Source organism: Centruroides sculpturatus, unplaced genomic scaffold, assembly GCF_000671375.1.
Source record: "Centruroides sculpturatus isolate CEXI.00-Female unplaced genomic scaffold, Cexi_2.0 scaffold546, whole genome shotgun sequence".
NCBI lineage: Eukaryota > Metazoa > Arthropoda > Arachnida > Scorpiones > Buthidae > Centruroides > Centruroides sculpturatus.
Genome location: NW_019384706.1, coordinates 155604 through 183324, shown reverse-complemented (window position 1 = coordinate 183324; position 27721 = coordinate 155604). Strand labels below are relative to the sequence as shown.

General features: G+C 33.3%; 1 protein-coding gene across 3 annotated transcripts in view; it reads right to left on the bottom strand.

The window, feature by feature from the left end:
- Window positions 1-236: 236 nt before the first annotated feature.
- LOC111627678 (cleavage stimulation factor subunit 3-like) overlaps window positions 237-27721 on the bottom strand; it is a 67640-nt gene continuing 40155 nt past the window's right edge. Inside the window, exons 1-20 of one of the 3 annotated variants that reach the window (XM_023371285.1) lie at window positions 9878-12340; window positions 9552-9584; window positions 9360-9457; window positions 8644-8745; window positions 8448-8574; window positions 8219-8377; window positions 7920-8001; window positions 7727-7836; window positions 7269-7385; window positions 6494-6568; window positions 6276-6419; window positions 6100-6202; window positions 5959-6028; window positions 4999-5052; window positions 1714-1810; window positions 1540-1644; window positions 1312-1465; window positions 1080-1174; window positions 945-1008; window positions 237-871 (exon numbers count right to left, since the gene is read on the bottom strand). In XM_023371285.1, the coding sequence (XP_023227053.1) occupies window positions 660-871; window positions 945-1008; window positions 1080-1174; window positions 1312-1465; window positions 1540-1644; window positions 1714-1810; window positions 4999-5052; window positions 5959-6028; window positions 6100-6202; window positions 6276-6419; window positions 6494-6568; window positions 7269-7385; window positions 7727-7836; window positions 7920-8001; window positions 8219-8377; window positions 8448-8574; window positions 8644-8745; window positions 9360-9457; window positions 9552-9584; window positions 9878-9928 (2052 nt within the window). In that variant the 5' untranslated portion in view covers window positions 9929-12340 and the 3' untranslated portion in view covers window positions 237-659. Of the gene's footprint in view, window positions 872-944; window positions 1009-1079; window positions 1175-1311; window positions 1466-1539; window positions 1645-1713; window positions 1811-4998; window positions 5053-5958; window positions 6029-6099; window positions 6203-6275; window positions 6420-6493; window positions 6569-7268; window positions 7386-7726; window positions 7837-7919; window positions 8002-8218; window positions 8378-8447; window positions 8575-8643; window positions 8746-9359; window positions 9458-9551; window positions 9585-9877; window positions 12341-27721 lie in introns of those variants that run through there. The other 2 variants (XM_023371283.1, XM_023371284.1) reach the window with 2 other exon arrangements.

Genomic DNA, 27721 nt, shown 5'->3' with positions numbered 1-27721 from the left:
ACTGGCACTGCTTAGGTGTTAGATGCATGAAGAAAACCTGGAAAATTCCATAAGACGGCTTGTTAGTTGGGTGCAAGTTTGCACCCAACTACCTGTTTTAACTTCTTTTTTAGACTACTCTGTTTTAACCTCTTTTAAGTGCAAGAGGGTACGAGCCCTCTTGCACTTAATTTAACACACACTGTCCCTTGCCCAGGTGAAATCATCTGAGAAAATTTTGAGAATTTGACCCAGATTTGAACCTGTTGATACCCTTGTCTTTACTCTTTGGCCATCTATAAGTAGCAAATTTTGTGTAAATTGAAATGTTACATGAGGATCTGTGGATCTTGAAAATTTAAATTATGTAATTAATGCTAGGTGATATTTGGATGTATATGAACTTTTAGTTTTGGTTCCCATCCCTTTGATACCAGATATGTATTCATCAAATTTATAACTTTGTAAGTTAGTATAGTTATAGAGGGATTTTTAACATGACAGAAGAAGAATTGATAAATATACAAAACCTTTTTATTTGTATCATCTTCAAATTTTGTCTATACAGTAATGAAAAAATGAATTTACAGTGGAATGGAAACAATCAGGATGATTCAATGTTATCTGTCCATGATGATATGGTGCAATAAAAGCATAAAACTGAATAGTCTCACTTCCATCTATTTAACTCTTTTCTGTTGTCTGCTTCTATAAATGTCTTTGATGGGTGGCACCATGCCTCCGTCTTCTTCTTCGCTTTCTTCGTTAGCGCCGTCCTCTCCCACTTTCCTCTTCTTGGTCGCACTGGACGTGGAATTTCCCATCGCTTGAATTGCATGTTCAAATAACTTTTCTCCATCTTTAATTATACCATTTTCTGCGGGTACGGGAGCTAAAAAGTTAAAAAATTTCCATTAGAAATCATTTGCTTGCATGTAAATTTTCTCATTGGATCTCATACTTACGACTTTCTGGAAGAGTGCAGTTCTTGAATATCTCTATAAGGCTATCTATGCCGACAAATGGACCCTATAAGATGTATTGTAAAATATCAATATCTAGTATTTACGATAGTATAAAAACAGTAAACATAAACTTACGTGAAAGCATGTTGGTGGAGGTAACAGAGTAAGAAGATAGGAAGCTGCGGGAGGAACAGGGAAAACACCTCCTGCGACAGGATGAGCTAAGGTAGCTGGAATATAAAAACGATATTTGTTTTAGAAGCTTGTCTATACTAACCAAAGTAATCTTTATACTTCTATATGGGTGTAAAGTTTCCATAAAGGCAATTTCAAGTAATGCTAATAAATTTTTGTAAGAAAAACTTACGATATATCTGCCTGGGTTTGAAAGGAATCATCTGATTAGTGTCGGGACGAGGGAATGCTGGTTTTCTTCCATTCTCGTCGTCGTCGTCCAGAATGGTTTCTCGTTTTACTACCGATGTGGCTGGTAAACTAACTACATGCTGCTTTGCTAATTCCTAATAAGGAAAAAAACAATGCTTCATAACATAATTCAATAGTAAAACTCAAATTATAAAATTAATATACTCACTCTATAACCTATCGCTTTTAATTCTGATGGAGAACAGGGGTAGAGATCTAGAAATTTATACCTGTCGACGAGAAGTGCAGTCTCTTTGCCTTCAAACTCTTTCAGCTGTAGATTCGAATGGTAAATTAAATATATATTTTGAATTGTAGTGATTAATTAAATCGGGTTACTTACGCTTTCAATTATCGCTGCCCTTCTCTTCTCAACTTTTAATATACTAGACAGATCTCCAATGTTAGATTCAAACTCTAGAAATTTATTCCATATTTCTCTGAAAATTAATAAAAAAATCTTTAATAAGTTACAAGAATTTATTGGAGAACATGGAAATTAATGAAAATAAGTTCAACAATTAATAATAAACAGGTGACACAGAGAAAAATTGTTTCCTTCTCATCATTAATTTGTTGGCACACCGGACTGGACACTAAAAACTTATTTAAAGTTGTGTTATATCATATGTACTGTACAACTACTACACTGTTTATGATTTAACTAGGAAAAAGGTGAACACTTAAGCTTAGTTCACACTGAGCGCGATTTGCTGGCGAAAGCGAAAAACAGAGCGAATAGCTGGTCAAACATGACTCGTTTGATGGGTTATTCGCTCTGTTTTTCGCTTTCGCTAGCGAATCGCTCCCAGTGTGAACTAAGCTTTACTCAACACTAATTGATTTAATTTTGTGAAATTTATCAAAATGTCTACCAGTAAGTTTTGAAGATATATGACCAGCCTCAATTTTCACCAATTGTGGATTAGTCGGACTGACAATGAGGTTGATTATCATGGGCAACAGAGGAGAATGGCACAAGTAACCAAATTTCACATAATACAGAGTCCACATCAGATTTAATCTGGATAAAATATAGTTTTATCCATCAGAAACAATTTATAGGCTGTCCATAAATTACAAATGTAGGTAGTGGTGAGTGGGTGTTTAGGTAATCATTATGATGTGTTACAGGGGGTGGAGTGTTTACAGAAATGCTACATAAAGCTAGGGTCTTGACCTGTGGGCAATGGAACAATTTATCTTATTTCTGAAGTGCTGCATACCAATTACATCATTGTTTTGTACTTTATACCCATAATTAATAAAATAATGTAATGTGTGTTATTCTGTGTTGTGTATCTGGCCATTTTGTGCTCTCTGAGTGGTAAAGGGCCTAAAATCACAAATAAAAAAAAAATGAAACTCTGTGTTATGTATTATTCCTTAGTATAATTAAGTGGGTTGTTTGACAATATGCATTGTGTAATTTTGAGGGCAGGTATGATTGACAGCATCACAGGGCATTGGTGTTGAAAAATATAAAAATAGTATTACATAATTTATGGACGATCCATGGGATGGTATCCTGAAATTAACAGTGCTCTGCTTTATGTTTTCTTACACAAATTAATAGAATAAGAATTATATCTATGAGCAGGATTCAAATTTATCAAACACTATTAATATTAAGATGGGAGAGACTCATACCATCTGATATCATAAAGTTAATTTATTTATTTTCTTCTTCTTCTTGGTGCCATATCAGATTTCTGACGTTGGCGACACCTGGCGCATATTAGTAAGCAGTTAATAATACGCCAGGGTGTTACTAGGGAAGGTTAGTACCCAGAGTGGTTTCCCGTTGCCTTCTCTGTGGAAAGGATGCCTTCCGGGAGGACTTTTATGGGGAACTGGCCTCCTATTTAGTCGTTATCGGCAAGGAGAAAACCCGGAAAACTCCAAGCAGCCAGCCTGTCCGATCGCGGCGCAAACCCATGACCGAACTCCCAGTGTTTAGGGTACGAAGACCACTCGGCCACTGGTGGGCCTTATTTATTTTAGATATTTAATATTAATGTAATTGTCAAAAGCACATTTTAATTACTCCAAATTGACTGATATATATTTACAGAGCCTTATCCTATCAATCAATCAATCAATGGGATTATTACGTGACACTACAAGAAGACGGCCGGCCTCATTTGCATACAAACATGTTCTTAATTTGCTGTATTCGGCCCATTGATGGACTTTGCCATGCAATTTCATTTGAAAAACAGAGATCCACCAGAAAATTTTCACTGTGTTTAAGGTGAAATTAAATAAAAATTTCACAATTTCATTCAATTTAACACTCTAACTTGGTTCAAACAAGAAGTTGGCTTATGTCAAACTTGTAAAGAGATACTAAGCTTACATCTAATAATTTTTTTCATCTACATTAATTGATTCTATTTATTATTTATATTATATGCTTTTAAATTTGTTAGAAAATTTTAACATTTAGGAGTAAGAAATAAACTCCTACTGTAGCTACACACACTTGTCTGAATCCATACCACTTATCAAAGCAGTCCTAGAAGTTTACATTTACCTTTATAGGCTTTCTTTGCTGCTGTTTTCACTCTTCATTGCAACCCTTCAAATTCTCTTTCATTTTAGTGTATGTATAAAAGTCTTGAAAGAAATAAAATGGCCGAGAAAGCATCGTTATGCTATTCTTAATCAGATATTCACAAACTGGGATACCATATAAATTTTATGCTGCTTGCCTTGTTCTTTGTTCCCCCTTTCTCTAATTGTTCTATTTTTTTCTAAACTTTTTGATTTTGGTTATATGGAATATAGCAATGAAATATATGGGTAATCGATCTGCAAAGGGAATGCCTCCAGAGAGGAGTTTTTTGGAAAACTGACCTCTGTTTAGATGTTAGACATGTGAAGAAAATATAAAAAACTCTACACGACCAACCATATTGGTGAGGTACAAACCTGTGACAGACTATCAGCATCCAGTGGTTTGATCTGCTCAGCCATTGGTGGGTCTAAACATGTTGACATTTTAAGAGGAAATTTAAAAATCATGAATTTATATATTGGAAGTTATATCATTTCTTATGTACTAAATACACTGTTTGGAAAATTAATTTAGAAACCAGGAATCTTTGACTTTGCTACACAGAACTATTTGGATTATAGGTAACAGATATTAAGTGTATATTCCCACAAGTGAATGAGATAAATAAGATAATAAACTAAACATCTACTCAAAACTAGAAGATAAATTATCAACCAAATTCGTGATTGATTTTTTATACATATTACCACAAATTACAGTTGGAGTCAATACTGTAGAGGGATATGCCAATGTCTAATTTGTATAGTGAAAATATATTTTGCTTTTGATTCAATTTTAACCTCCCTCTTACATAATTAAGAAAAACAGAAAAGTCTATTCTGAGTGCAAATATACTATAAATCTAGTCTTCTGTGGTAATTAATCTCCAGCTATTTACATATTTATACAAATGACTTGAGATGAAGAACTTTAGAGAGTGCATGTTTCTGTTCTGCATGTTTATACAAACAGTAACATAACAAGTTTGGCTACATAATTATTCTAAATTACTTAAATGTCTAGAGAAAAGATTGGTTCGAAGCTCGGAAAGTGTAACTAGTAACATACCTGACGGCCTGCGAGTGTTGCGGATTGGAATCCCGGTCCGTACCGATCTTCTCTCTAGACATTTTCAAAGTTATTAATTAAGAAAATCGACAATTCTAGTTATTAAATTTTTCACAAGATGGCAACTTTGTCCACCAAATTTTGTTAATCAAGTAATTAAAAACAAGTAAAAAATTTAGCAGCTTTGGTTACATAACCAAATTTAAAGTATTCACATATGTAGTGTGTATAATTTAATTTAATTTAGCTCATTTGCATAAATGTTAATTAATTACTATATCATCATATTTCTGAATATTGCATTGAACTTTATTAGAACTGGCTTATGGGATAGGACTGGTGTGTTTGCACAGAGCTCCATACTTAGACTCAATGGAATCCCATTTGGTTAATGCTTATTCCTTGGTGTATTGAAAAGGTTAAAATAGTAGCAATAATAAAACTATTTAACAAAAGTGTTTGATTCTCTAATGTGTGAAAACATAAAATATACACCTTAGGGTGAATATGTACACATTATATGTACATACAAGTGTACATTTAACTTTAAATTTTGTATGTTCTACTCTCATTTTTTTATTCTCCAACTGAAGAAGATCCATTAAACTGGATTGAAAACATAGTTGGGATCATTAAAATTTAATTGTTGGAGTGATATAAGATTGTGTTTTTTTGTTTATAAATTCTTTCTGCTGTTGTTTATTATCCCCCTCAGATGGTTGGGAAACATTAAAGAAATATGTTGTGTACTATCGTCTGCCATTTTCGTTAAAGAACATCTACCAATTTGATGTAGAATAAGTTAATGTTTTGTTATCATTTTGCAGATCACAGTTAATGAATATTGCAGTTAAGAAAGTGTCTGTAGCATTCGTGATATTGTGCTCAATCAAAAGTTTGAATGAAGAGTATAAAAACTATACAAGATTACACTATTGTAGATTTAAGAACCAAACTTACACGGAACGTTCTGCTGCTAGACTTCCTGAAGTCAGGACACGTTCGAATAACACTCTTGTATTATTATCCTCTGGAATACAGATAATCATTTGAATCAAGAGATCACAAAATATAATAAACAGCATACAAATGTACACTTACCATTTAAATGTGAAAGATAATCAATATATGCAAGAATGTAGTCTGGACTATCTGCATACTTTTTTAATCCTAGCTCAAATATTTTGAAAGCAACATTCTTATCCTGTTAGAAGAACACCATGCTGATGAAATATTTTAAAAAATAAAATGAAATTATTCCCAGTGTATCTATTTACCTTACTGCAATAATATTCCATGAGTGCGGCGGAGACAAATATGTGATACTTTGTGCGATTTTCTTCTCTCGCTTTCTTGAACACTGCTCTCGCCGCTTTAATACCTTCTGCTCTCCTTGCAAATTTCATATACTGAATATAAGCCTGTAAAATGTTACATTTAAATGTTATGTTTCCATATTCATAAAGTCACATTCCACAAAAGACATGCTACCTACCAAAGTCGGATCGATGTCTGGAATGTCTATAAATTTATTATAAATCTGGTGAACTTTGTCATATTTCATTCTTCCCTGAAATTCACAAATATATTTGATTCAGTTCTGCATTACTAAAATGAACATGCTACAGAAGATGTAATGTTTTGTAATACAGGGCGTCCGAAAAGTTATCATGCAGTGGAAAAGATTTAAGTAAAACTCTTCAGCTTCAGCATCATGCCCCAGATCTCAAACTTCTAAAATTGTGGGCCTACCAATTTGAGGAGTGTCTGCAACACTGCCCATTTTCCAAAATTTGGCTAACAAATTTTGCATGGCATTACTGTGGGGGACTCGTGCATCCAGAAACCGTCAGACAAATCTTTGTTACATGGTATCTACAAAGTTCCCATCATTATGAAATACAAGCTCCACAGGGAGTATTTGTTACTCAATCCTCAAAACCACCATCACTCGGCCAATATGGACTTGTATCTCACTCTTGGCGAACCAAGTCTGGGCAAATATGGGTAGGCAATTCCAGTAATGCCATCTACTGCAGAGTGGAGCAAGCAGTAACATCATCTACTACAGAGTGGAAATACAGGACATACAACTTACAGATCTTGTATGCAATGCTATACATATAACTTTAATGTCATTACAAATTTCTCAGTGCATAGTAACTTTTTGGACAGAGTGTATATCTTCCAGTTCTACAAACACAGGTAGAAAAGTATTGCAATGTGTGTCCTATACATAAGTCAATACTTCTGCCACAAACAAATCTTACCTCCTCAAAATCAGCATAGGCAAAGTACAAAAGCGTGTTTTTCTTAAGAAGCGTAGTCGTCGCTCTTTCGTATATTGCAGCAGCTTCATCGCTAAACAGTTTGCCAGCATTCATATCCTTTAAAATACATTTTCAAATATTGTAAATAATTGAATTTATAATTTTACAAATGAATCAGCTTCCTATAAATCTGCTCTTGTACAGTACAGTACATATAAATACAAATTGTATGTAAAATTGAGTCTGGAATACTTAACAAAATCAACTCTCTAAGGAAAAAATTGAGAAATTGTGTTAATTTGCTGTAAGTCTAAGTGTTAGAATCATTCTACGTGTACATTAAATTGTATACAACCTGTACATTCATTAAAATTGAAAAATAACTATAACGTAACCATATAAATATAAATTATAGAAACATGGATCTATAATGAAAATGATTTAAATGTATAACCTACCCCCTTTTCTATTAATAATTTACTTGACATTTCTAGAAAGAGTGCAGCTTCATACCAGATGTCAGGATGATGACCCAAGCACAAAAGGCACTGTTCGTATGCAAACATAACTGTAATAAAATTAACAAACCTGTTTAATAATGAAAAAATTGCTAGAAATAATTTTCAAAATCGTGCAAACAAGAAATATTACCTCTTTTAGTAATTGTTGCATGATCTTCTGTTCTTAGAGGATTACTTTTCTCCCAAGCTATATATTTTTTCCATAATTCAACCTGTATATAATAGATGGGCATTTCAAAATTTAATAAGGAAAAACAAGATACTGTTGTTACTTGGCCAAATTAATCAATATGCCTTTATCATTGGATGAAGTTTAAATAATGCTAATGTTTTTAACCTGAGTAATGGGACAGCTTTAGGCACGGAACAGTCAAAAGTGGAACTGATCAATTTAACTTCAGAATTTGACAAATGTAAGTAAAAACATACCTGTTTGGACTCTTCGGGAATTCCTTGTGGCGGAACAGAAGGAGCATTACGATTTAGTCCCCTTGTCACCGCCTCATATTCCTTTGCCACTCTCCTGGCATTCATATAGTCTCTACTTCTGTCGGCAACCATCTTATCGGCAATGATGGAATTTATTCCCTGAAACACAGTTTAATTTTTAGGCATGTAAGGTTAATGAAGCTTAAGATACAAAACAAAAAGTGCTTACCTGCTCATAAGAGACATAATCTTTCCATAATTGCTCAATATTGATCATGGGATTGATGATGCCTCTTTGATATACTTTTCTGACAGCTGTAATTCTCTGGTTCTCAGCATAAGAACCGACAGCTTCGCTGAAATTTAAGCAAAGTTATAAGATAATCATTTGTACACGATATTTAAAATCTAAATTGCCTACTTACACACTCTTTAGGAAGTTAACGTAATCATTCCAAATAGGATAAGACATAATATCCATCCCCATTTTGTCTAGTGCAAAGTCATATGCTTGTGCCATTTTTTCTCTATATAAAAATGATTTACAATTAATTCTGTTATTAGTTTAATTTGATAGTTTTTTTAAATCTCAATAAAAGATTCTAAAGTCTAATCATTCGTAGACACAAAGAGTTTTCTTAACCAATCTCCAAAGCCTAACAAGAAGTTACAAAAGATCTTGTAATCCCGAGAGATTCCTAACTGGCTTTTAAAGTGTATTCATTAATTATGAGAGATTTTGCAGCAGAGATTACAGATTATAGGGATTATGGATGATAACTGATTGGAGCCAGGTAAGAGAGAACAAGAGGAAAAGATGTATAAGAAGGAAGGTGGACTAATGGTTGCATGAACCAACTCATCACGTGCCATCAACATGTCAAGATCTTTCTGATGTTGATGCCAAGATGCAACTAAACTCTGTCATCGGGTGGTCCCGGGCAACAGAGTCTAGATGCACCCATCGCACACTCACAAAGACTTCTTGTAACCATTCTTTAAAGTTTAATCACTAATTACCGGTGACTCCGTACGCACAAAGAGATAAAAAAAACTTTCAATGTCAGAAAATTCTTTGTATTCTTTATGATTAGATCACAACTTTAAATTCAAAATTCACTACATCAAATCAATACGTTACCTGTACGAGGGTAAAGACATCTTTGTCTCCTTGACATATCCCAAATAGCAACGCCACAAGTCAATGTTAAGCACTCTCATGAGACATCTTTGAAACAGCTGAATTTCATATAGAATAGGAGTTAAGAAATGTTATAAGGATGAGGTTTAGAGTTTTATAAGTCAGAAAGACAAGAATTGTCACAGAACTTACCTTCTCTACTCTATCAAAATTCCGAGACTTCATCTGTAACATAGAAAGTTTAGAATTAATTACAGATAATGATGATAAATTAATTTATAATCAATTAAATCAATAATTCTGTGAATGAAGGATTATAAGATACAATACAATAATTTAAAAAGTCCAAAAATTATTATAAAAATTCCTTTAAAGTTTCCTTGCAGTTACTCTTACCACATTTTTACAGAAAAAAAATAATTTTTCTGTAAAATGAGATGTTTTCTGTGCTGAAATGTTTTATTTAAATAAAACATTTCTGCAGATGAGCAAACAATTTCCTTTCTAGAATCGATTACCGAAGCAGAAAAGTCGATTAATTTAACTAAAATCGACAGGAAATCGTCCATTCCTCCGATTTTTAAGCGAGATTTCAGCTTTAAAGATTGTTATTTTAAATGAAATGCGTAAAATAGTCACATCAGCAGTCGAAAATCATATAAAACTTCACAAATACGCGAAACTTTCAAGGTTATTGGAGAAATTTGTCGATGGGTAGGAACGTGATTCAATAGAGGATGCATCGTTAAGTGTGTAGATAGTGGCAAAACTTCTCCAGATAAAGCTACCCCCCTCTAGAGTCGTCACATCAATCAATCCACCAATAAATCAAAGTAAACTTTTGCTTACGAGGTAAATGGGGAAACACGATTTTCCACTTTGCAGTGATTTGTTATATATACACGTTTCCCCCTTAAGATTCCTTTCCGAAATATGTCAAATAAATCGCCAGAAATTTGATATTATCACTTATCAAAACATAACCTTTCATTATTTCCAACATTTATGCGTCCTCTGACCGTTACCGATAGCGGAAATCCGGTTGTAACCTCGTACATCCGGAAATTCGCCGCCTTTACCTTGTATAATGCGCACGTTTCCTTTGCTTATAAGCGAGAAATTCGTGTAATAAATTGCGATTTTTATACGGGAAATGCTTCAAGAAAACTGCATTTTCTATAAGAGAGTAAAGATTTCAATCATTTGTTTAATAGTTTATTGATAAAACAGTGTTCTCGCCACGTGAATGATGATGGATTCAAATCATCACCTCGGAGATGAAGGCATTTAAGTGTATTTAACACAGAAAAAAATACTGTTTCTTTCGAAAAATCTCGAAAATTTTACGTGTTCAGACGTGTATAATTACGTCTGTACAAACGTATTAATTATCTACAAACTATTTGGAACGTAGCGCGTGTTCAAGATAAACAGATTATCCTAATTAAATGTTAACCCCGATTAAAATTTAGTTAAATAATTCGTAAAATTGATAAAAATAGCAATAAAATATTCAATAAAGTAACTGCTGTTTGAAGTTTTGACAGAAATTTACATTCAACCATTGCGTTGGACCCACGAGAACATGTTCAACCACTCAATTATACAGGCTATACATGAACATGTTATACTAGAGTAAGTTGATGGACATGTTCACATTATATTCAATAGATATGTTCAATCAGTAGTATAGTACACCATTGTTTTACTCGAAGGAGTAACTGTAGCTCAGATTATTGAATCATCTTTAGTGCAAGACGAGTGTTCAATGGTATTTGAACAGTTCCAATTTTGTTATAGATTTTCTTCCTAAACGTTACACTTTCACGTTAATTTCTCAGTAAAATATATTCTGTAGAAATATATACATCTTTAAAGGATATAAGTGAAGTCTTCAACAGGCTCTCGTGATGGCCATTATAATCATCATCAGTTACATTTTTTAAAAATAATTTTAATAATTATTTTTTATATTTTGAAATGTTAGGATAATAGAAACTATTACCAAGTAAAATTACGAATATTTTTGACATCAAAATCATTTTAACGTGTTTTATTCTTGTGGTAGGCACATTGAAATCAATCATGGACACGATGTCCAAGTTACTTCGAAGACATCTTCAAATGAACGTGTTAAGATTCCTTCATGGATGATAATTATTCACGAAAGTATCCCTGAAGTGAATAATTATCAGTGAAGAATCTTTGGATAAGGTAATATAGGATTGATAGGAATAAGGCAATGCAACACATGGGCGATCTGTCAAGGGAAGGTGCCTCACGAGAGGACTTTCTGTAGAAAACTGGGCCCCATTTAGGTGTTATACACGTGAAAATATCCCGGAAAACTCCACGTTATCAGGAGCTAACGTGCAACCAATACCCCAGGAATATCCACGAACGTGAGAAAATTAATTTAAGAATGGTGTTAACTCGGAAACGTCCATGGATTTTATGTTAAGCACGTTTCAAAACGCATTTTGCGTTCAAACATTTTATATTACTATTTGCACACTTTCATTAAATTAAATGTGTAAATGTGCAGTATTCACGAATCTCATTGGAGATAATTTGATTTCTTAAAATTCAGAAATTGTTTGTATAAGAAGCTTAGAAATTCGAAGGTCATCATTCTTTTACGATATTTTAACATTAATTTTAAGTGTCATGGATAAAGATGTATCAAGCTATAATCCTTAAGCACTCTGCATCAATACGTAATCAGCCCATAAGCTTGACTTCAGGATCATGAGAAACAGTCCATTATTCCAAGATTCAGTTGTGTGTGTACGTTTGTATTTATGAATTGATTTAAAAAATAAAATGCGTCCGAGAGCTTCAACAGGGATTTCTATCAGGGAAGTTTATCTTGAACAATAGTAAAGATGTAGGCCTATCTTATTCAATTAATCAATGATTTTTACAGCTATAATTATTTAGCTTTGTTTACATTATGATTTGTCATCATTGATGAACGAAAAATCGATTAAATTTTATTATTTTTTCATGTTAGTATTTTTGCAAAATAAGCAATTAAGTTGCTTAAAATGAAACTAATGATACATTTCAATATATCAGAGATATTTATTGGATTAATTAAACAAAGAATTTGATGGCTATTAACATGAAAAATACTTGTTTAATTAGTGATGATAGAGGAAATGAAACATTCATCTTTTGAAAAGGTATCTTCAGTCCATGTATGTTTAAAATTTATATAACTATAATATATTATGCAATTACTTCTGTACCGTAGCATAACAACGTGAAGTTTTCTCAAGAATTTCATGCATCAGTGCACATTGATCATAGTGGTAGTATACATCAACTATGACTATACTGTACTGTACATAATGAAACTGTAAATCAATTTTATCACAACAATAATCAATTCAATCTGTCTTGTCCTAATTTCTCTCATTTTTTTTTATCTCCCCAGGTAAATTAATACCAAAATGTTTTGTATATTACCATTTCATTCAATCTTCTATACCAGGAAGTAATTCTTCAACACATTGTTAGGATTCTTCTTTCCAACTGTGTCTAATCACTATTTTTCTTTTCATTTTCCTCTTTTTTTTGCCCCACAGGCACTAAGAAGGCCTTTAAAATCATACTCATTGTGGCTTTGATCAAGGGGAATGACCAAGTGGGCCCAATGTATATGGGGTAGACCCTCCTCAAAAATTCGCAAGGTTGCTTGTCAGATTAGATCCCAGGGTCCCGAGAACCATAGACCAACACTTTGACTGTCTTGGCTGGCAATTTATTCCATTAAAACTGAATAAGTTCTACTATATTAATTTGCCAGTAGATTCAAATGCATGACTCCAATTACTGATCTTAATGTTTTAACATTAGCAAAATTCAATTGGTTTGAGACATTATTTGCCTTTCCATTTGCTATAGCAGCTGGATGGCCAAGGTGATAATTGCAACTGCTTACCGTTCTAAAGGATTTGAGTTTGAGTCTGGGTTGACTTAGAAATATTCTTGATGGACTGATTTGCATATATGAGGTCCCCTTGTTTGACATCAGATGCTCCTGTTATGGGCATGACCAAAGCCAAAATTGGCTCTCTTGGTACTCATAAAGTTGAAAAATTAACAGTAAAAAATGTTCTCAATTATTTTTAAATGCTATTATTTAACTTGCATTGTATGATGTCCTCAAATCTTGAAACTCAAATTTTTCATCTGTTCCTAATTAAAAATCAATGCTGAAACTTTGGGGAATAACTGATCCTGACAACAATGCATTTTAATGTTGTTTTAAGGGAGAGGCCAGACCCCAAAACACAATAAACATTATGCAAATGCCTGTGTGTAAGTACACTGTAGTGATATAAACAATGGAGTGAGGCCACACCACCATTCTTCAACTCCAATCTTAAAAAAATGCTTTAGTTGGTCATGTTTTTCAAGTTTAAATATTAAAATTATTTCTATTTGCAGTTTAGTTTCTTTTTATGGATTTACTGTATGTTCTATGAGTCTTTATTTATCACTCGTACATTCCACGTCAGTCACTAGCAGCCCACAACCCTTGAAGCATTGGCAACATAATTTTTTTTTCCTGTTTTCTGTCTTGTGCCATTATGCAACCCTTAGTCAATATTCATGATGAAGAACACTCAAACTAAATTTGACCAGTGAAATACATAAGAATAAAAAATACATTACTAGTTTGAATATACTGTATTATTTTAATACCTAGCATACCGGAGTTATGGAGTATGTCGATACTTGGCAAGCTTAAAGACTAACTCCATAACAAAAAATATATGCAACCCACCTCACCATCAATCTGTGTGATTGTTACAAGCCTTCTGATCTCAATAGTTTTCTTGTTTCATATGATAATCCCCCTTCTGTGTCTTGAATAATTATTATACTTAAAGAACAGTTTCTCACAAAAAAAATTTTAATTCTGAGATTTAAAAAAATTGTTATTAAATAAAATATTTACAACGTTCACAGAACGTTCATGTTATAGAAAATTTTGAAAATTTCAATGCAATTATTTAACTGAATGATCTAGATCAGCATTTTTCAACCTTCTTGAATACGTGACCGCTTTACAAGTTAAAAAATTCTGGCGACCCCCCCGGGCCATATTAAAATTATATCAGTGATTTTAAAAACTATGTATTTAATTTTCTTTCTGTTGAGACCCTAAATATCAATCGAAAAACCAATTTACTGTAAATAAACAGACAAAGCCTTCTCACTGAAATTGTAGTTTTTTTTATTGTAGTGTAGGACCTACAAACACTTGTCTTTTTCTTTTATCCACAACCCCCGTGTAAGGCTTTGTGACCCCTGGGGGTCGCGACCCACAGGTTAAAAAACACTGATCTAGATTAAATAATATCTTCTTAATTGTAAACAAACAATACTGTATTAAAAAACTGAACACAAAACATCCAAACTAAATGAATTTAACAGACTAATGGTTAATGCGAGGCATTGGCTAATTAAGAGTATACAACAGATTGCAATTTCATTACAATATGCTATATACAGGATTGTTTAGTTTGGGTGAGAGAGAATGGTACTTTGATTTATATGCTTTGTAAAATATTAAAGAGAGCGAGTCTGTTAAACTTACGACAACCATTTCTAAACTTCCAAAAGCAGGGAGGGTATCCTGTACAGTACATGTCAACAAACTATTACATATATCAGGGGTGGCCAAACCTGGTCACAATAAGAGCCATATCAGAAATATGAGAACAGCATTCTATATTGGAGTATTTTATATATAATCTATATACTGTGTATATATGTAGAGGAATAGCAACCCTTATTAATCAAACCCCCTTATTACTTAGAAGTAGGGATCCAATATAAAGCTGCTGCAATTTTGGCCACTGTGGATATACATTACCCCAAATAAAAATTTTTCAAATTCCTCTTCTCGTTAGGTTGAGTATTTAGGATTTAGACAAAATTTATTCAAGCCACTCTATGCCTTACCACCACTGTCATAAAGCAAGTACAGTCGACCCCCTATAACATATAGATACGTTCCAATTTATTAGGAATCCGAATTCTTACAAGTCGTTCCAATCACAGCCCAACACGTGTCAAGTTTACGGACTACGGCTGATTGAAAGGTTTTCTTCCATAAAATTAATCGATTCTACACTAATCCGACTCAACATTTCCAAAATACGTATATTTTTTTGTAGTTTTATAGGAATCGTAATTATAGGGGGGTCGACTGTACCTTGCTGCATCACTAAATTCCTCCTAGTAACTACCCAGTACAAAAGACTAGGTTTTACAGATTTCAGATTTTTCTCATATGGATGGGTGTTAAAATAAGTTTCTTGACAGGGAATCTTGCTCTAAAACCACTGTTCTCCTGTATATTTCTTTTAGTCAAGCTATTGAAAAACTTTAACTCATATGTAATTTTTGTTTGAGATGCTACATAACTATTTTCAGACAGACCAGAAAAATGAGGTCAAATTAACTTCAACTTTGAAGTGCCACCCAACAGAAGAGAGAGGCATCTAAACCAGATTTCTTGCCATCTTATTTGGATCTAAGCTTTCTGCATCATTAGGCTGACACTCATGACTAAACGATTTGCATGGATTTTTAGTTTTAATCAATCTAAAATTTATCTTTGAGATAATTATAACAATTGTATTTGTACTTTTCTTTATATTTCAACAGTTACAGTTTTATTTGTCCAGTTAATTTAAATACAAATTTATGTTGTAACTTTGAAAGTAGTCTATGCAGATAAAATTAAACTACTTCAAGTTACTCTAACGTAGTTTAATGTAAAATTAATTCAAAAATTGATACAAAATTACCAATCGATCATAATGGCCTACTTAGTATTGGACTTGCCAATTATTTTTCTTTTATCATATTTCAAGCCAACACTGTCCATAGTATTGGATTTGTTTGTATCGTGTTGAATTTCAAGGGGCTATATTTTGTCCATTATGTGCAGACATAACTTGCATGACTGGTCAAAGTGAGGAATGAAAATGATATTTTTGGCCAAAACTGCCCATAAAAATGAACATGGCATTTCAAATTGAGCTGCCTCTGAATAAGAAAAACACCTGAACTACTTTCAGATGGGAACTATACCTTAAATTGAAATTAGGAAGATCCACATTTCCTAAATCTTCCAATTAAAGAATATCCTGATAAATTCAATAAATCACAAACTGAAGATTGACACAATGTGACTTCAAAAAAGATATAACAGCATCCATAATAGTAAAAGACTAAAACAGCTATTACGAAGTGCCTTAACAATTTATAACTGTCGACACCAAAGACGGCATACGAAAAGAACACAGGAAATTAATGGAGAGAAGAAAGGGGAACTTACAAGATAACTTCTAATTAACACACAGAGATGCCATGATCATTCTGTACATACAACACAAAGAAAATATTTTTGAACTTTCTAAAACTGAATTATTCTTTCACCAAAATCATTTACTCATATAATGCTTTCCATTTCTGAAATTAATTTATCTACTTCATCTTCTTTGAGAAAAACTAAAGATAAATTCATACAACTGATTATAATTGTAATAATCTAACATAATGCAATCTAATCTGAGCCAAACCAGTATCAATAGTTAAACTAATGTTTGAAAAAAAAATAATTAAATTAAATTTGACTAAAAATCAAAGATTTGTATAGGCAAGGAGATAATTTAATGCTTTTATCTCAAATGTATTCTACAGTTGTGTGTTATTTATCATTGGACTGGGCTAGGACTACTTAATTATCTTAAGCATTAAAAAGTCTGAAGTTATCATCAAGTGCACTTAAACAGATAGTAAAAGTATGTTAGTGTGTTTTAAGTATGAATTTTGGCTATGTTTTTTAATCTTTACAAATTAACATTATCATCCAAACAAAATGACTACAGTCTTTGTGCATGAAAGAAAAAAGTGTACAAAATGTATCTTTTCACATTATCCATCTCATTTTAGAAGCAACAGTAACATTCTAATAAAAAGGTTAATATCATTAATCGTTATAAATTTAGTCTCAGAGACAACCTATAGCAAAGAATACTGCTTTTGCAAACTATTTCTTGCACAAGCATGCACCAAGTTAGAGCAAATAGACTGTTGTACAGTAATACCCCGAACATACACGAAAGGTGGGAGCGAGTGATAACCGTGTAAGTCGGGGTATAATTTCGCAATTTATGTAAACTCCAAGTCGGATGTATGTAAGCTAATAAATGTTCTCGTTAATCTTATCTCGTCTTTTGATTCGTTCACGGTTACAAGAAATCATCACATAGAGTCTCTCAAGTCTCCGTAGATATAACAAACACAGAAATAAATTGTAGCTATGTGTCGATTCCGCGGCACGTCCGAACATGTAAGCTGAACAATAGTGTGGGGGGAGTGAGTAATCAAGAGTTACATGGCGCACAAACAAAAGACGAATCGATGAGATTTGAAAATCGCGTAACTCCGGGTTTGTGTAAGTCGGGATAGCATAAGTTGAGGTATTACTGTAATTTCAAAAATATCAAAAAGACTACAGATAATGATGTTCCTCAAAGACAATTCATTAGATATGGTTGCTTGTCTTCCTTTTTTAAACGGATCTACCATATGATACATATTTGATGATTGTGAACTTGGGAAAAAGTACAAACAAAAAGTCATACAAGCAAATGAGAGTGAGTGTATGGTTTAACGTTCCTTAAATAATATATATACTGGTGATTTTATTAAACTTCAACCAATCAAAGATAATGCTCAATTTAGCACAATTTTATTGCATCACCCTTTCTCTTTATTATGGATGCAAGAATTTTTTGTGGGTTGCAGTCAGAATCATCTGTTCTTCAACTAGAAACCTATTTAACTGTTCCAAGTCTGTATTGTAGATACTTTCCTTTAAGATGTACCAGATACTTTGCACAGGGAATAAATTGAGACTGCAAACAGAATTATACCACCAAAAAATGCTTGAAGCACATCCAAAGACTTTGACGGCAAGGACGGGACACAGATTTAGACATTACACATTGGAGTGTACAGTATTATTGCAGAAATGTAGCTACCTCATTCTGTGCACTCCTGCAGTTTGTGAGTATAACAGTCTTGATGGTTTTGTTCTGCATTGATCCGGATTCCTTTGGTATCTATTTTTCCATATTTAAAATGAAACTTCCTACCATAAAACACAATTCCATTTTGCTAATGCTCACTTCGAGAGGTGTCCGGGTCACAAGATACAGTGACACTTACCAATGAAGTTTAGGTATACATTCTTTTGACTTTGTAAATTCTAAATTTCAATCTTCTGATACATCTTCATACTGTAGTTTAAGATCTTTATTAAAACTTTCCTTAACCCAAGTGCAAAAATGTACTAGTGCAAAAAATGGTTACTAGAATATGGCAATACAACTGGTGCATTTTGCATGCAACAATAATCTGTTTCTTCCCTAGAGTCTTTGTTAGATGTATAATTCAAGTTTCTCTTAATGTTTGATAAAGTTACAGATTATGGACTCAGACAAATGCAGTTCAACATCAACAGTGCACTCCAAGGCCCCTTCAACAATGAAGTAAATGTTCGCATCTCTCTATACCAATCGGCTCTTTCCTCTTTGCATTTGAGCGGCAGAATTATATTTTGTGTTCTGTTTTTCTTTTATACCTAGCACATCTAGTAATATGCAAACTTTGGACAAATTTATATATTTACACGTGCTATTATATAGACAAAACACCCCTGCACATGATCCAAGTCTAGTGAAATGTGTTGAACAGAAATAAATTATGTTTACGTTAAAATATCTCCAAAGTGCATTGTATTCTACATTTTTCATTCATTTTCCCCCACAAACGTTGGGATGGTTGAAGCGGGATTGTAAATAATGATTTTTAAGTGACTGAATTGGATTAATGGAATAATGCAACACAATACTTGGGCAATTTGCTGAGGGAAGATACTTCTTGGGAGGATTTTCTATGGGAAATGCCAAAGATGATGTCCCTTGGAAGGATTTTTATGAGAAACTGGATATATGTAGGTGTTAGGCAAAAGGTGGCTGAGAAAACACAGTAAAGTGCAAACCCATGACCAACTACCAGCAATCATTGGTTTTATTTGCTCAAATTTTTACAAGGGATATTTTAAAATTTTAGTAGTAGTATCAGTATACTTTTTACATTATTAAAGCTTATTTTGTTGCATTTACAAAATAAAAAAACTGAGTCAAGACAGAATACAATAGACCAGTTAATTAAGTAATGCTAATATCCCAAAACTTTCACTATGGTGCTGCCCTCTATTAGTAACAACATAAACTACCCATAGAAATTTTAATATATTATTTTTAAAATTTATTATTATATTGGATTTGTAAAACTGCCTTTTCTTTCTACAACAATTTAAAATTTCAAAAATTAATTTAAAATAAAAAAAACTGGCTGAGCATTTTTAATTTATATAAAAATTAAATATTCATGTAATGAAAGGAATTTTGTTCCCCAAAACTTGGGTGAAGCGGGTACCAAGATGATTTGAAATTCTGAAGACTGAAGAACTTTTGTGTTTTAAATTTATCATCACCCGGGTGTATCAAAAATTAATGTTTCCTAATCTTTTTTTCGGGGACAATGCAAAGATTTTCAAAGTTCCGCGGGTCCTCTGCACAAGCTAGTCGTGTCATTTAACGGCTGGGACAAACATAAAATTCGTTTGTGAAAAATATGCACGAGTGATTATGACTAAAGTGATTATCGAATACTCAAAGTAAGTATGAAGCATGATTTGATTTTTGCAGGAATCATATGAAATTTATTGAGAGCTGGCAACTGTATGTACAAAGGCTGTAATGCATGTGTAATAAGTGTGATTTTAGTGTGAAATTTGATTCTGAATGGCTAATGTGTGTGATAAGGAAAAACATGGTCATCTGTCAACTTCACGCAAACTTGTTCCTTGTGTTTATGAAGCTGTTCAAGCAACTGGGTGAGCCACCATAAACAAACTGAAGGATATGTCCAGATGTTCATGAGATGGAGTGGAACATTATCCATAAGCATTTGTGTTTCCACAGTTTTCTGCAGATCAAAAGCACCTGCAAATGGGTCCATCTGTGGAACACCTATGCCATTTGCTAAAAAAAGGAAAGAATTTTTGAGTTCCATTGTCACTGGAGATAAAACCTGGGTTCATTTCCAATTTGAAACCAAGAAAGAAATTCATGATGTGGAAGCATTAATCATCTTCCTCAACAATAAGTTTGAAATGTCAGTGTCAGGAAAGTTTTTGCTACTTTTTTTTGGGATAGCCACAGATGTCTGTATGTAGTTCTCACCAAAGGGAATGACAGCAAATTCAAACACCTGCATGTTTGAAGGAGACCATTTGTAACACAAAGTCAGGTATTCTGCCTGAGTGTTGTGCTTCTCCTCAATGCGAGAGCCTAACACACTGCCAAAATAGTTACATTGCTGAAGAAGTGGAGGTAGAAGGTTTTGATCTACTCTCCAAACATCTCTTTCTAGCCCGTTCAGACTTCCATCTTTCAAGAAGCATCTTTGAGAGATTATGAATTGGACTGATAGGATTAGGAAATGCACGGACCAACTTCCAATGAGAAATGCTTTCCAGGAGGAACTACGAGAACCTGTCCCATTTTGGTATTAGACATATGAAGAAAAGTTGAAAAACTCCACACAACTGGCCCATTGGTCAGGTGAAAACTTACAACCAACTTCTAGTGTTCAGTGGTTTTATCCAATCAATCACTGGTGGACCTATTTATGAGGGAAATGTTACTGGCTAGATGACAAGGTTAGAAGCTGAAGTTTGGAAATGGCTTTATCAATAATCACGATCAGGTATTTTTTGCATAAACACAGTACCTTACACAAGCAATTATTTATTGTGACATTGTCACAATGCCAGGCTGCAATTTTTAATCACGTTTTAAATTAATTTAAATTATATGCTCTCCACCTCAAATTATTAGTAGTGTCTTGCCTGTTTACATCATACTTCTCTTGCTAGCAACAGAGTTGTGCTGGTGATCTAACTCCTTTCTGGGAAAAATTTTTGAACTAAAGTAATGTGACTTCCAGTGCAAACCATAAGTTCATATACAGTTATTCAGGGCCTTCTGCCCCTAAGCAACTTTCATCTAGCTAACTCCATTCTCCAGATTAAGGAAGGACAGAGAGACACAGACAGACAACAATGGGAATTTATAGATCTAAAATTTTTTCAAATTGCAGCCTAATAAATGCCTCTGCAAGAATGTACAAAAGTATAAATCTAAAAACTTGGGTCCCTGATCAAAATACAGTGTTATTATGAAGGGTTTATTATGGATCCTCATCAGGACTACTGAATATCTTTCCTCTGCATCCCTCCTTTGGGCAGCCATAACTACAGTAGAACCCCACATTTACAAATTTAATTTGTTCCAGGAAAGTCATTACTAGGCATGTTTGTTAAAAGATCTTCAACACAAAAACCATAAGATAATTTCGTACACCTGCAGACATACAATTACAGAATTCTGAAGAATTTTCTAATTTAACCACAAGATAACTTTAGTTTATATTGATTTAAATACAAAAGCATTACTATATGCTGTTATTAAATTGATTACAAATATAACAAAGAATTAGCAACATTACATCTAATAGAAAAGAGTCAAAGGAACTTACTTTCCCTGGTAAAAGCCAGGAGAGATATAATTGGGAGAGTTGAATACTAATTTAAGTTAGTGTACTAAAAATCTGTCATACTGAGAAAATCCTGGAGGAAACACATCGGGGTGTTATGAACATGAGTTTGTAGATAAAAGCATACAATTTTTCAAATAATTATGCAAGGGAATTAATTGAATGGTTAAGTCTGGTCTTCCACTGGAGTGCCATGGCACTCCAGTGGAAGACCAGACTTAACCATTCAATTAATTCCCTTGCATAATTATTTGAAAAATTGTATGCTTTTATCTACAAACTCATGTTCATAACACCCCGATGTGTTTCCTCCAGGATTTTCTCAGTATGACAGATTTTTAGTACACTAACTTAAATTAGTATTCAACTCTCCCAATTATATCTCTCCTGGCTTTTACCAGGGAAAGTAAGTTCCTTTGACTCTTTTCTATTAGATGTAATGTTGCTAATTCTTTGTTATATTTGTAATCAATTTAATAACAGCATATAGTAATGCTTTTGTATTTAAATCAATATAAACTAAAGTTATCTTGTGGTTAAATTAGAAAATTCTTCAGAATTCTGTAATTGTATGTCTGCAGGTGTACGAAATTATCTTATGGTTTTTGTGTTGAAGATCTTTTAACAAACATGCCTAGTAATGACTTTCCTGGAACAAATTAAATTTGTAAATGTGGGGTTCTACTGTAGTTATGGCTGCCCAAAGGAGGGATGCAGAGGAAAGATATTCAGTAGTCCTGATGAGGATCCATAATAAACCCTTCATAATAACACTATTTTGATCAGGGACCCAAGTTTTTAGATTTATACTTTTGTACATTCTTGCAGAGGCATTTATTAGGCTGCAATTTGAAAAAATTTTAGATCTATAAATTCCCATTGTTGTCTGTCTGTGTGTCTCTGTCCTTCCTTAATCTGGAGAATGGAGTTAGCTAGATGAAAGTTGCTTAGGGGCAGAAGGCCCTGAATAACTGTATATGAACTTATGGTTTGCACTGGAAGTCACATTACTTTAGTTCAAAAATTTTTCCCAGAAAGGAGTTAGATCACCAGCACAACTCTGTTGCTAGCAAGAGAAGTATGATGTAAACAGGCAAGACACTACTAATAATTTGAGGTGGAGAGCATATAATTTAAATTAATTTAAAACGTGATTAAAAATTGCAGCCTGGCATTGTGACAATGTCACAATAAATAATTGCTTGTGTAAGGTACTGTGTTTATGCAAAAAATACCTGATCGTGATTATTGATAAAGCCATTTCCAAACTTCAGCTTCTAACCTTGTCATCTAGCCAGTAACATTTCCCTCATAAATAGGTCCACCAGTGATTGATTGGATAAAACCACTGAACACTAGAAGTTGGTTGTAAGTTTTCACCTGACCAATGGGCCAGTTGTGTGGAGTTTTTCAACTTTTCTTCATATGTCTAATACCAAAATGGGACAGGTTCTCGTAGTTCCTCCTGGAAAGCATTTCTCATTGGAAGTTGGTCCGTGCATTTCCTAATCCTATCAGTCCAATTCATAATCTCTCAAAGATGCTTCTTGAAAGATGGAAGTCTGAACGGGCTAGAAAGAGATGTTTGGAGAGTAGATCAAAACCTTCTACCTCCACTTCTTCAGCAATGTAACTATTTTGGCAGTGTGTTAGGCTCTCGCATTGAGGAGAAGCACAACACTCAGGCAGAATACCTGACTTTGTGTTACAAATGGTCTCCTTCAAACATGCAGGTGTTTGAATTTGCTGTCATTCCCTTTGGTGAGAACTACATACAGACATCTGTGGCTATCCCAAAAAAAAGTAGCAAAAACTTTCCTGACACTGACATTTCAAACTTATTGTTGAGGAAGATGATTAATGCTTCCACATCATGAATTTCTTTCTTGGTTTCAAATTGGAAATGAACCCAGGTTTTATCTCCAGTGACAATGGAACTCAAAAATTCTTTCCTTTTTTTAGCAAATGGCATAGGTGTTCCACAGATGGACCCATTTGCAGGTGCTTTTGATCTGCAGAAAACTGTGGAAACACAAATGCTTATGGATAATGTTCCACTCCATCTCATGAACATCTGGACATATCCTTCAGTTTGTTTATGGTGGCTCACCCAGTTGCTTGAACAGCTTCATAAACACAAGGAACAAGTTTGCGTGAAGTTGACAGATGACCATGTTTTTCCTTATCACACACATTAGCCATTCAGAATCAAATTTCACACTAAAATCACACTTATTACACATGCATTACAGCCTTTGTACATACAGTTGCCAGCTCTCAATAAATTTCATATGATTCCTGCAAAAATCAAATCATGCTTCATACTTACTTTGAGTATTCGATAATCACTTTAGTCATAATCACTCGTGCATATTTTTCACAAACGAATTTTATGTTTGTCCCAGCCGTTAAATGACACGACTAGCTTGTGCAGAGGACCCGCGGAACTTTGAAAATCTTTGCATTGTCCCCGAAAAAAAGATTAGGAAACATTAATTTTTGATACACCCGGGTGATGATAAATTTAAAACACAAAAGTTCTTCAGTCTTCAGAATTTCAAATCATCTTGGTACCCGCTTCACCCAAGTTTTGGGGAACAAAATTCCTTTCATTACATGAATATTTAATTTTTATATAAATTAAAAATGCTCAGCCAGTTTTTTTTATTTTAAATTAATTTTTGAAATTTTAAATTGTTGTAGAAAGAAAAGGCAGTTTTACAAATCCAATATAATAATAAATTTTAAAAATAATATATTAAAATTTCTATGGGTAGTTTATGTTGTTACTAATAGAGGGCAGCACCATAGTGAAAGTTTTGGGATATTAGCATTACTTAATTAACTGGTCTATTGTATTCTGTCTTGACTCAGTTTTTTTATTTTGTAAATGCAACAAAATAAGCTTTAATAATGTAAAAAGTATACTGATACTACTACTAAAATTTTAAAATATCCCTTGTAAAAATTTGAGCAAATAAAACCAATCATTGCTGGTAGTTGGTCATGGGTTTGCACTTTACTGTGTTTTCTCAGCCACCTTTTGCCTAACACCTACATATATCCAGTTTCTCATAAAAATCCTTCCAAGGGACATCATCTTTGGCATTTCCCATAGAAAATCCTCCCAAGAAGTATCTTCCCTCAGCAAATTGCCCAAGTATTGTGTTGCATTATTCCATTAATCCAATTCAGTCACTTAAAAATCATTATTTACAATCCCGCTTCAACCATCCCAACGTTTGTGGGGGAAAATGAATGAAAAATGTAGAATACAATGCACTTTGGAGATATTTTAACGTAAACATAATTTATTTCTGTTCAACACATTTCACTAGACTTGGATCATGTGCAGGGGTGTTTTGTCTATATAATAGCACGTGTAAATATATAAATTTGTCCAAAGTTTGCATATTACTAGATGTGCTAGGTATAAAAGAAAAACAGAACACAAAATATAATTCTGCCGCTCAAATGCAAAGAGGAAAGAGCCGATTGGTATAGAGAGATGCGAACATTTACTTCATTGTTGAAGGGGCCTTGGAGTGCACTGTTGATGTTGAACTGCATTTGTCTGAGTCCATAATCTGTAACTTTATCAAACATTAAGAGAAACTTGAATTATACATCTAACAAAGACTCTAGGGAAGAAACAGATTATTGTTGCATGCAAAATGCACCAGTTGTATTGCCATATTCTAGTAACCATTTTTTGCACTAGTACATTTTTGCACTTGGGTTAAGGAAAGTTTTAATAAAGATCTTAAACTACAGTATGAAGATGTATCAGAAGATTGAAATTTAGAATTTACAAAGTCAAAAGAATGTATACCTAAACTTCATTGGTAAGTGTCACTGTATCTTGTGACCCGGACACCTCTCGAAGTGAGCATTAGCAAAATGGAATTGTGTTTTATGGTAGGAAGTTTCATTTTAAATATGGAAAAATAGATACCAAAGGAATCCGGATCAATGCAGAACAAAACCATCAAGACTGTTATACTCACAAACTGCAGGAGTGCACAGAATGAGGTAGCTACATTTCTGCAATAATACTGTACACTCCAATGTGTAATGTCTAAATCTGTGTCCCGTCCTTGCCGTCAAAGTCTTTGGATGTGCTTCAAGCATTTTTTGGTGGTATAATTCTGTTTGCAGTCTCAATTTATTCCCTGTGCAAAGTATCTGGTACATCTTAAAGGAAAGTATCTACAATACAGACTTGGAACAGTTAAATAGGTTTCTAGTTGAAGAACAGATGATGATTCTGACTGCAACCCACAAAAAATTCTTGCATCCATAATAAAGAGAAAGGGTGATGCAATAAAATTGTGCTAAATTGAGCATTATCTTTGATTGGTTGAAGTTTAATAAAATCACCAGTATATATATTATTTAAGGAACGTTAAACCATACACTCACTCTCATTTGCTTGTATGACTTTTTGTTTGTACTTTTTCCCAAGTTCACAATCATCAAATATGTATCATATGGTAGATCCATTTAAAAAAGGAAGACAAGCAACCATATCTAATGAATTGTCTTTGAGGAACATCATTATCTGTAGTCTTTTTGATATTTTTGAAATTACAGTAATACCTCAACTTATGCTATCCCGACTTACACAAACCCGGAGTTACGCGATTTTCAAATCTCATCGATTCGTCTTTTGTTTGTGCGCCATGTAACTCTTGATTACTCACTCCCCCCACACTATTGTTCAGCTTACATGTTCGGACGTGCCGCGGAATCGACACATAGCTACAATTTATTTCTGTGTTTGTTATATCTACGGAGACTTGAGAGACTCTATGTGATGATTTCTTGTAACCGTGAACGAATCAAAAGACGAGATAAGATTAACGAGAACATTTATTAGCTTACATACATCCGACTTGGAGTTTACATAAATTGCGAAATTATACCCCGACTTACACGGTTATCACTCGCTCCCACCTTTCGTGTATGTTCGGGGTATTACTGTACAACAGTCTATTTGCTCTAACTTGGTGCATGCTTGTGCAAGAAATAGTTTGCAAAAGCAGTATTCTTTGCTATAGTTTGTCTCTGAGACTAAATTTATAACGATTAATGATATTAACCTTTTTATTAGAATGTTACTGTTGCTTCTAAAATGAGATGGATAATGTGAAAAGATACATTTTGTACACTTTTTTCTTTCATGCACAAAGACTGTAGTCATTTTGTTTGGATGATAATGTTAATTTGTAAAGATTAAAAAACATAGCCAAAATTCATACTTAAAACACACTAACATACTTTTACTATCTGTTTAAGTGCACTTGATGATAACTTCAGACTTTTTAATGCTTAAGATAATTAAGTAGTCCTAGCCCAGTCCAATGATAAATAACACACAACTGTAGAATACATTTGAGATAAAAGCATTAAATTATCTCCTTGCCTATACAAATCTTTGATTTTTAGTCAAATTTAATTTAATTATTTTTTTTTCAAACATTAGTTTAACTATTGATACTGGTTTGGCTCAGATTAGATTGCATTATGTTAGATTATTACAATTATAATCAGTTGTATGAATTTATCTTTAGTTTTTCTCAAAGAAGATGAAGTAGATAAATTAATTTCAGAAATGGAAAGCATTATATGAGTAAATGATT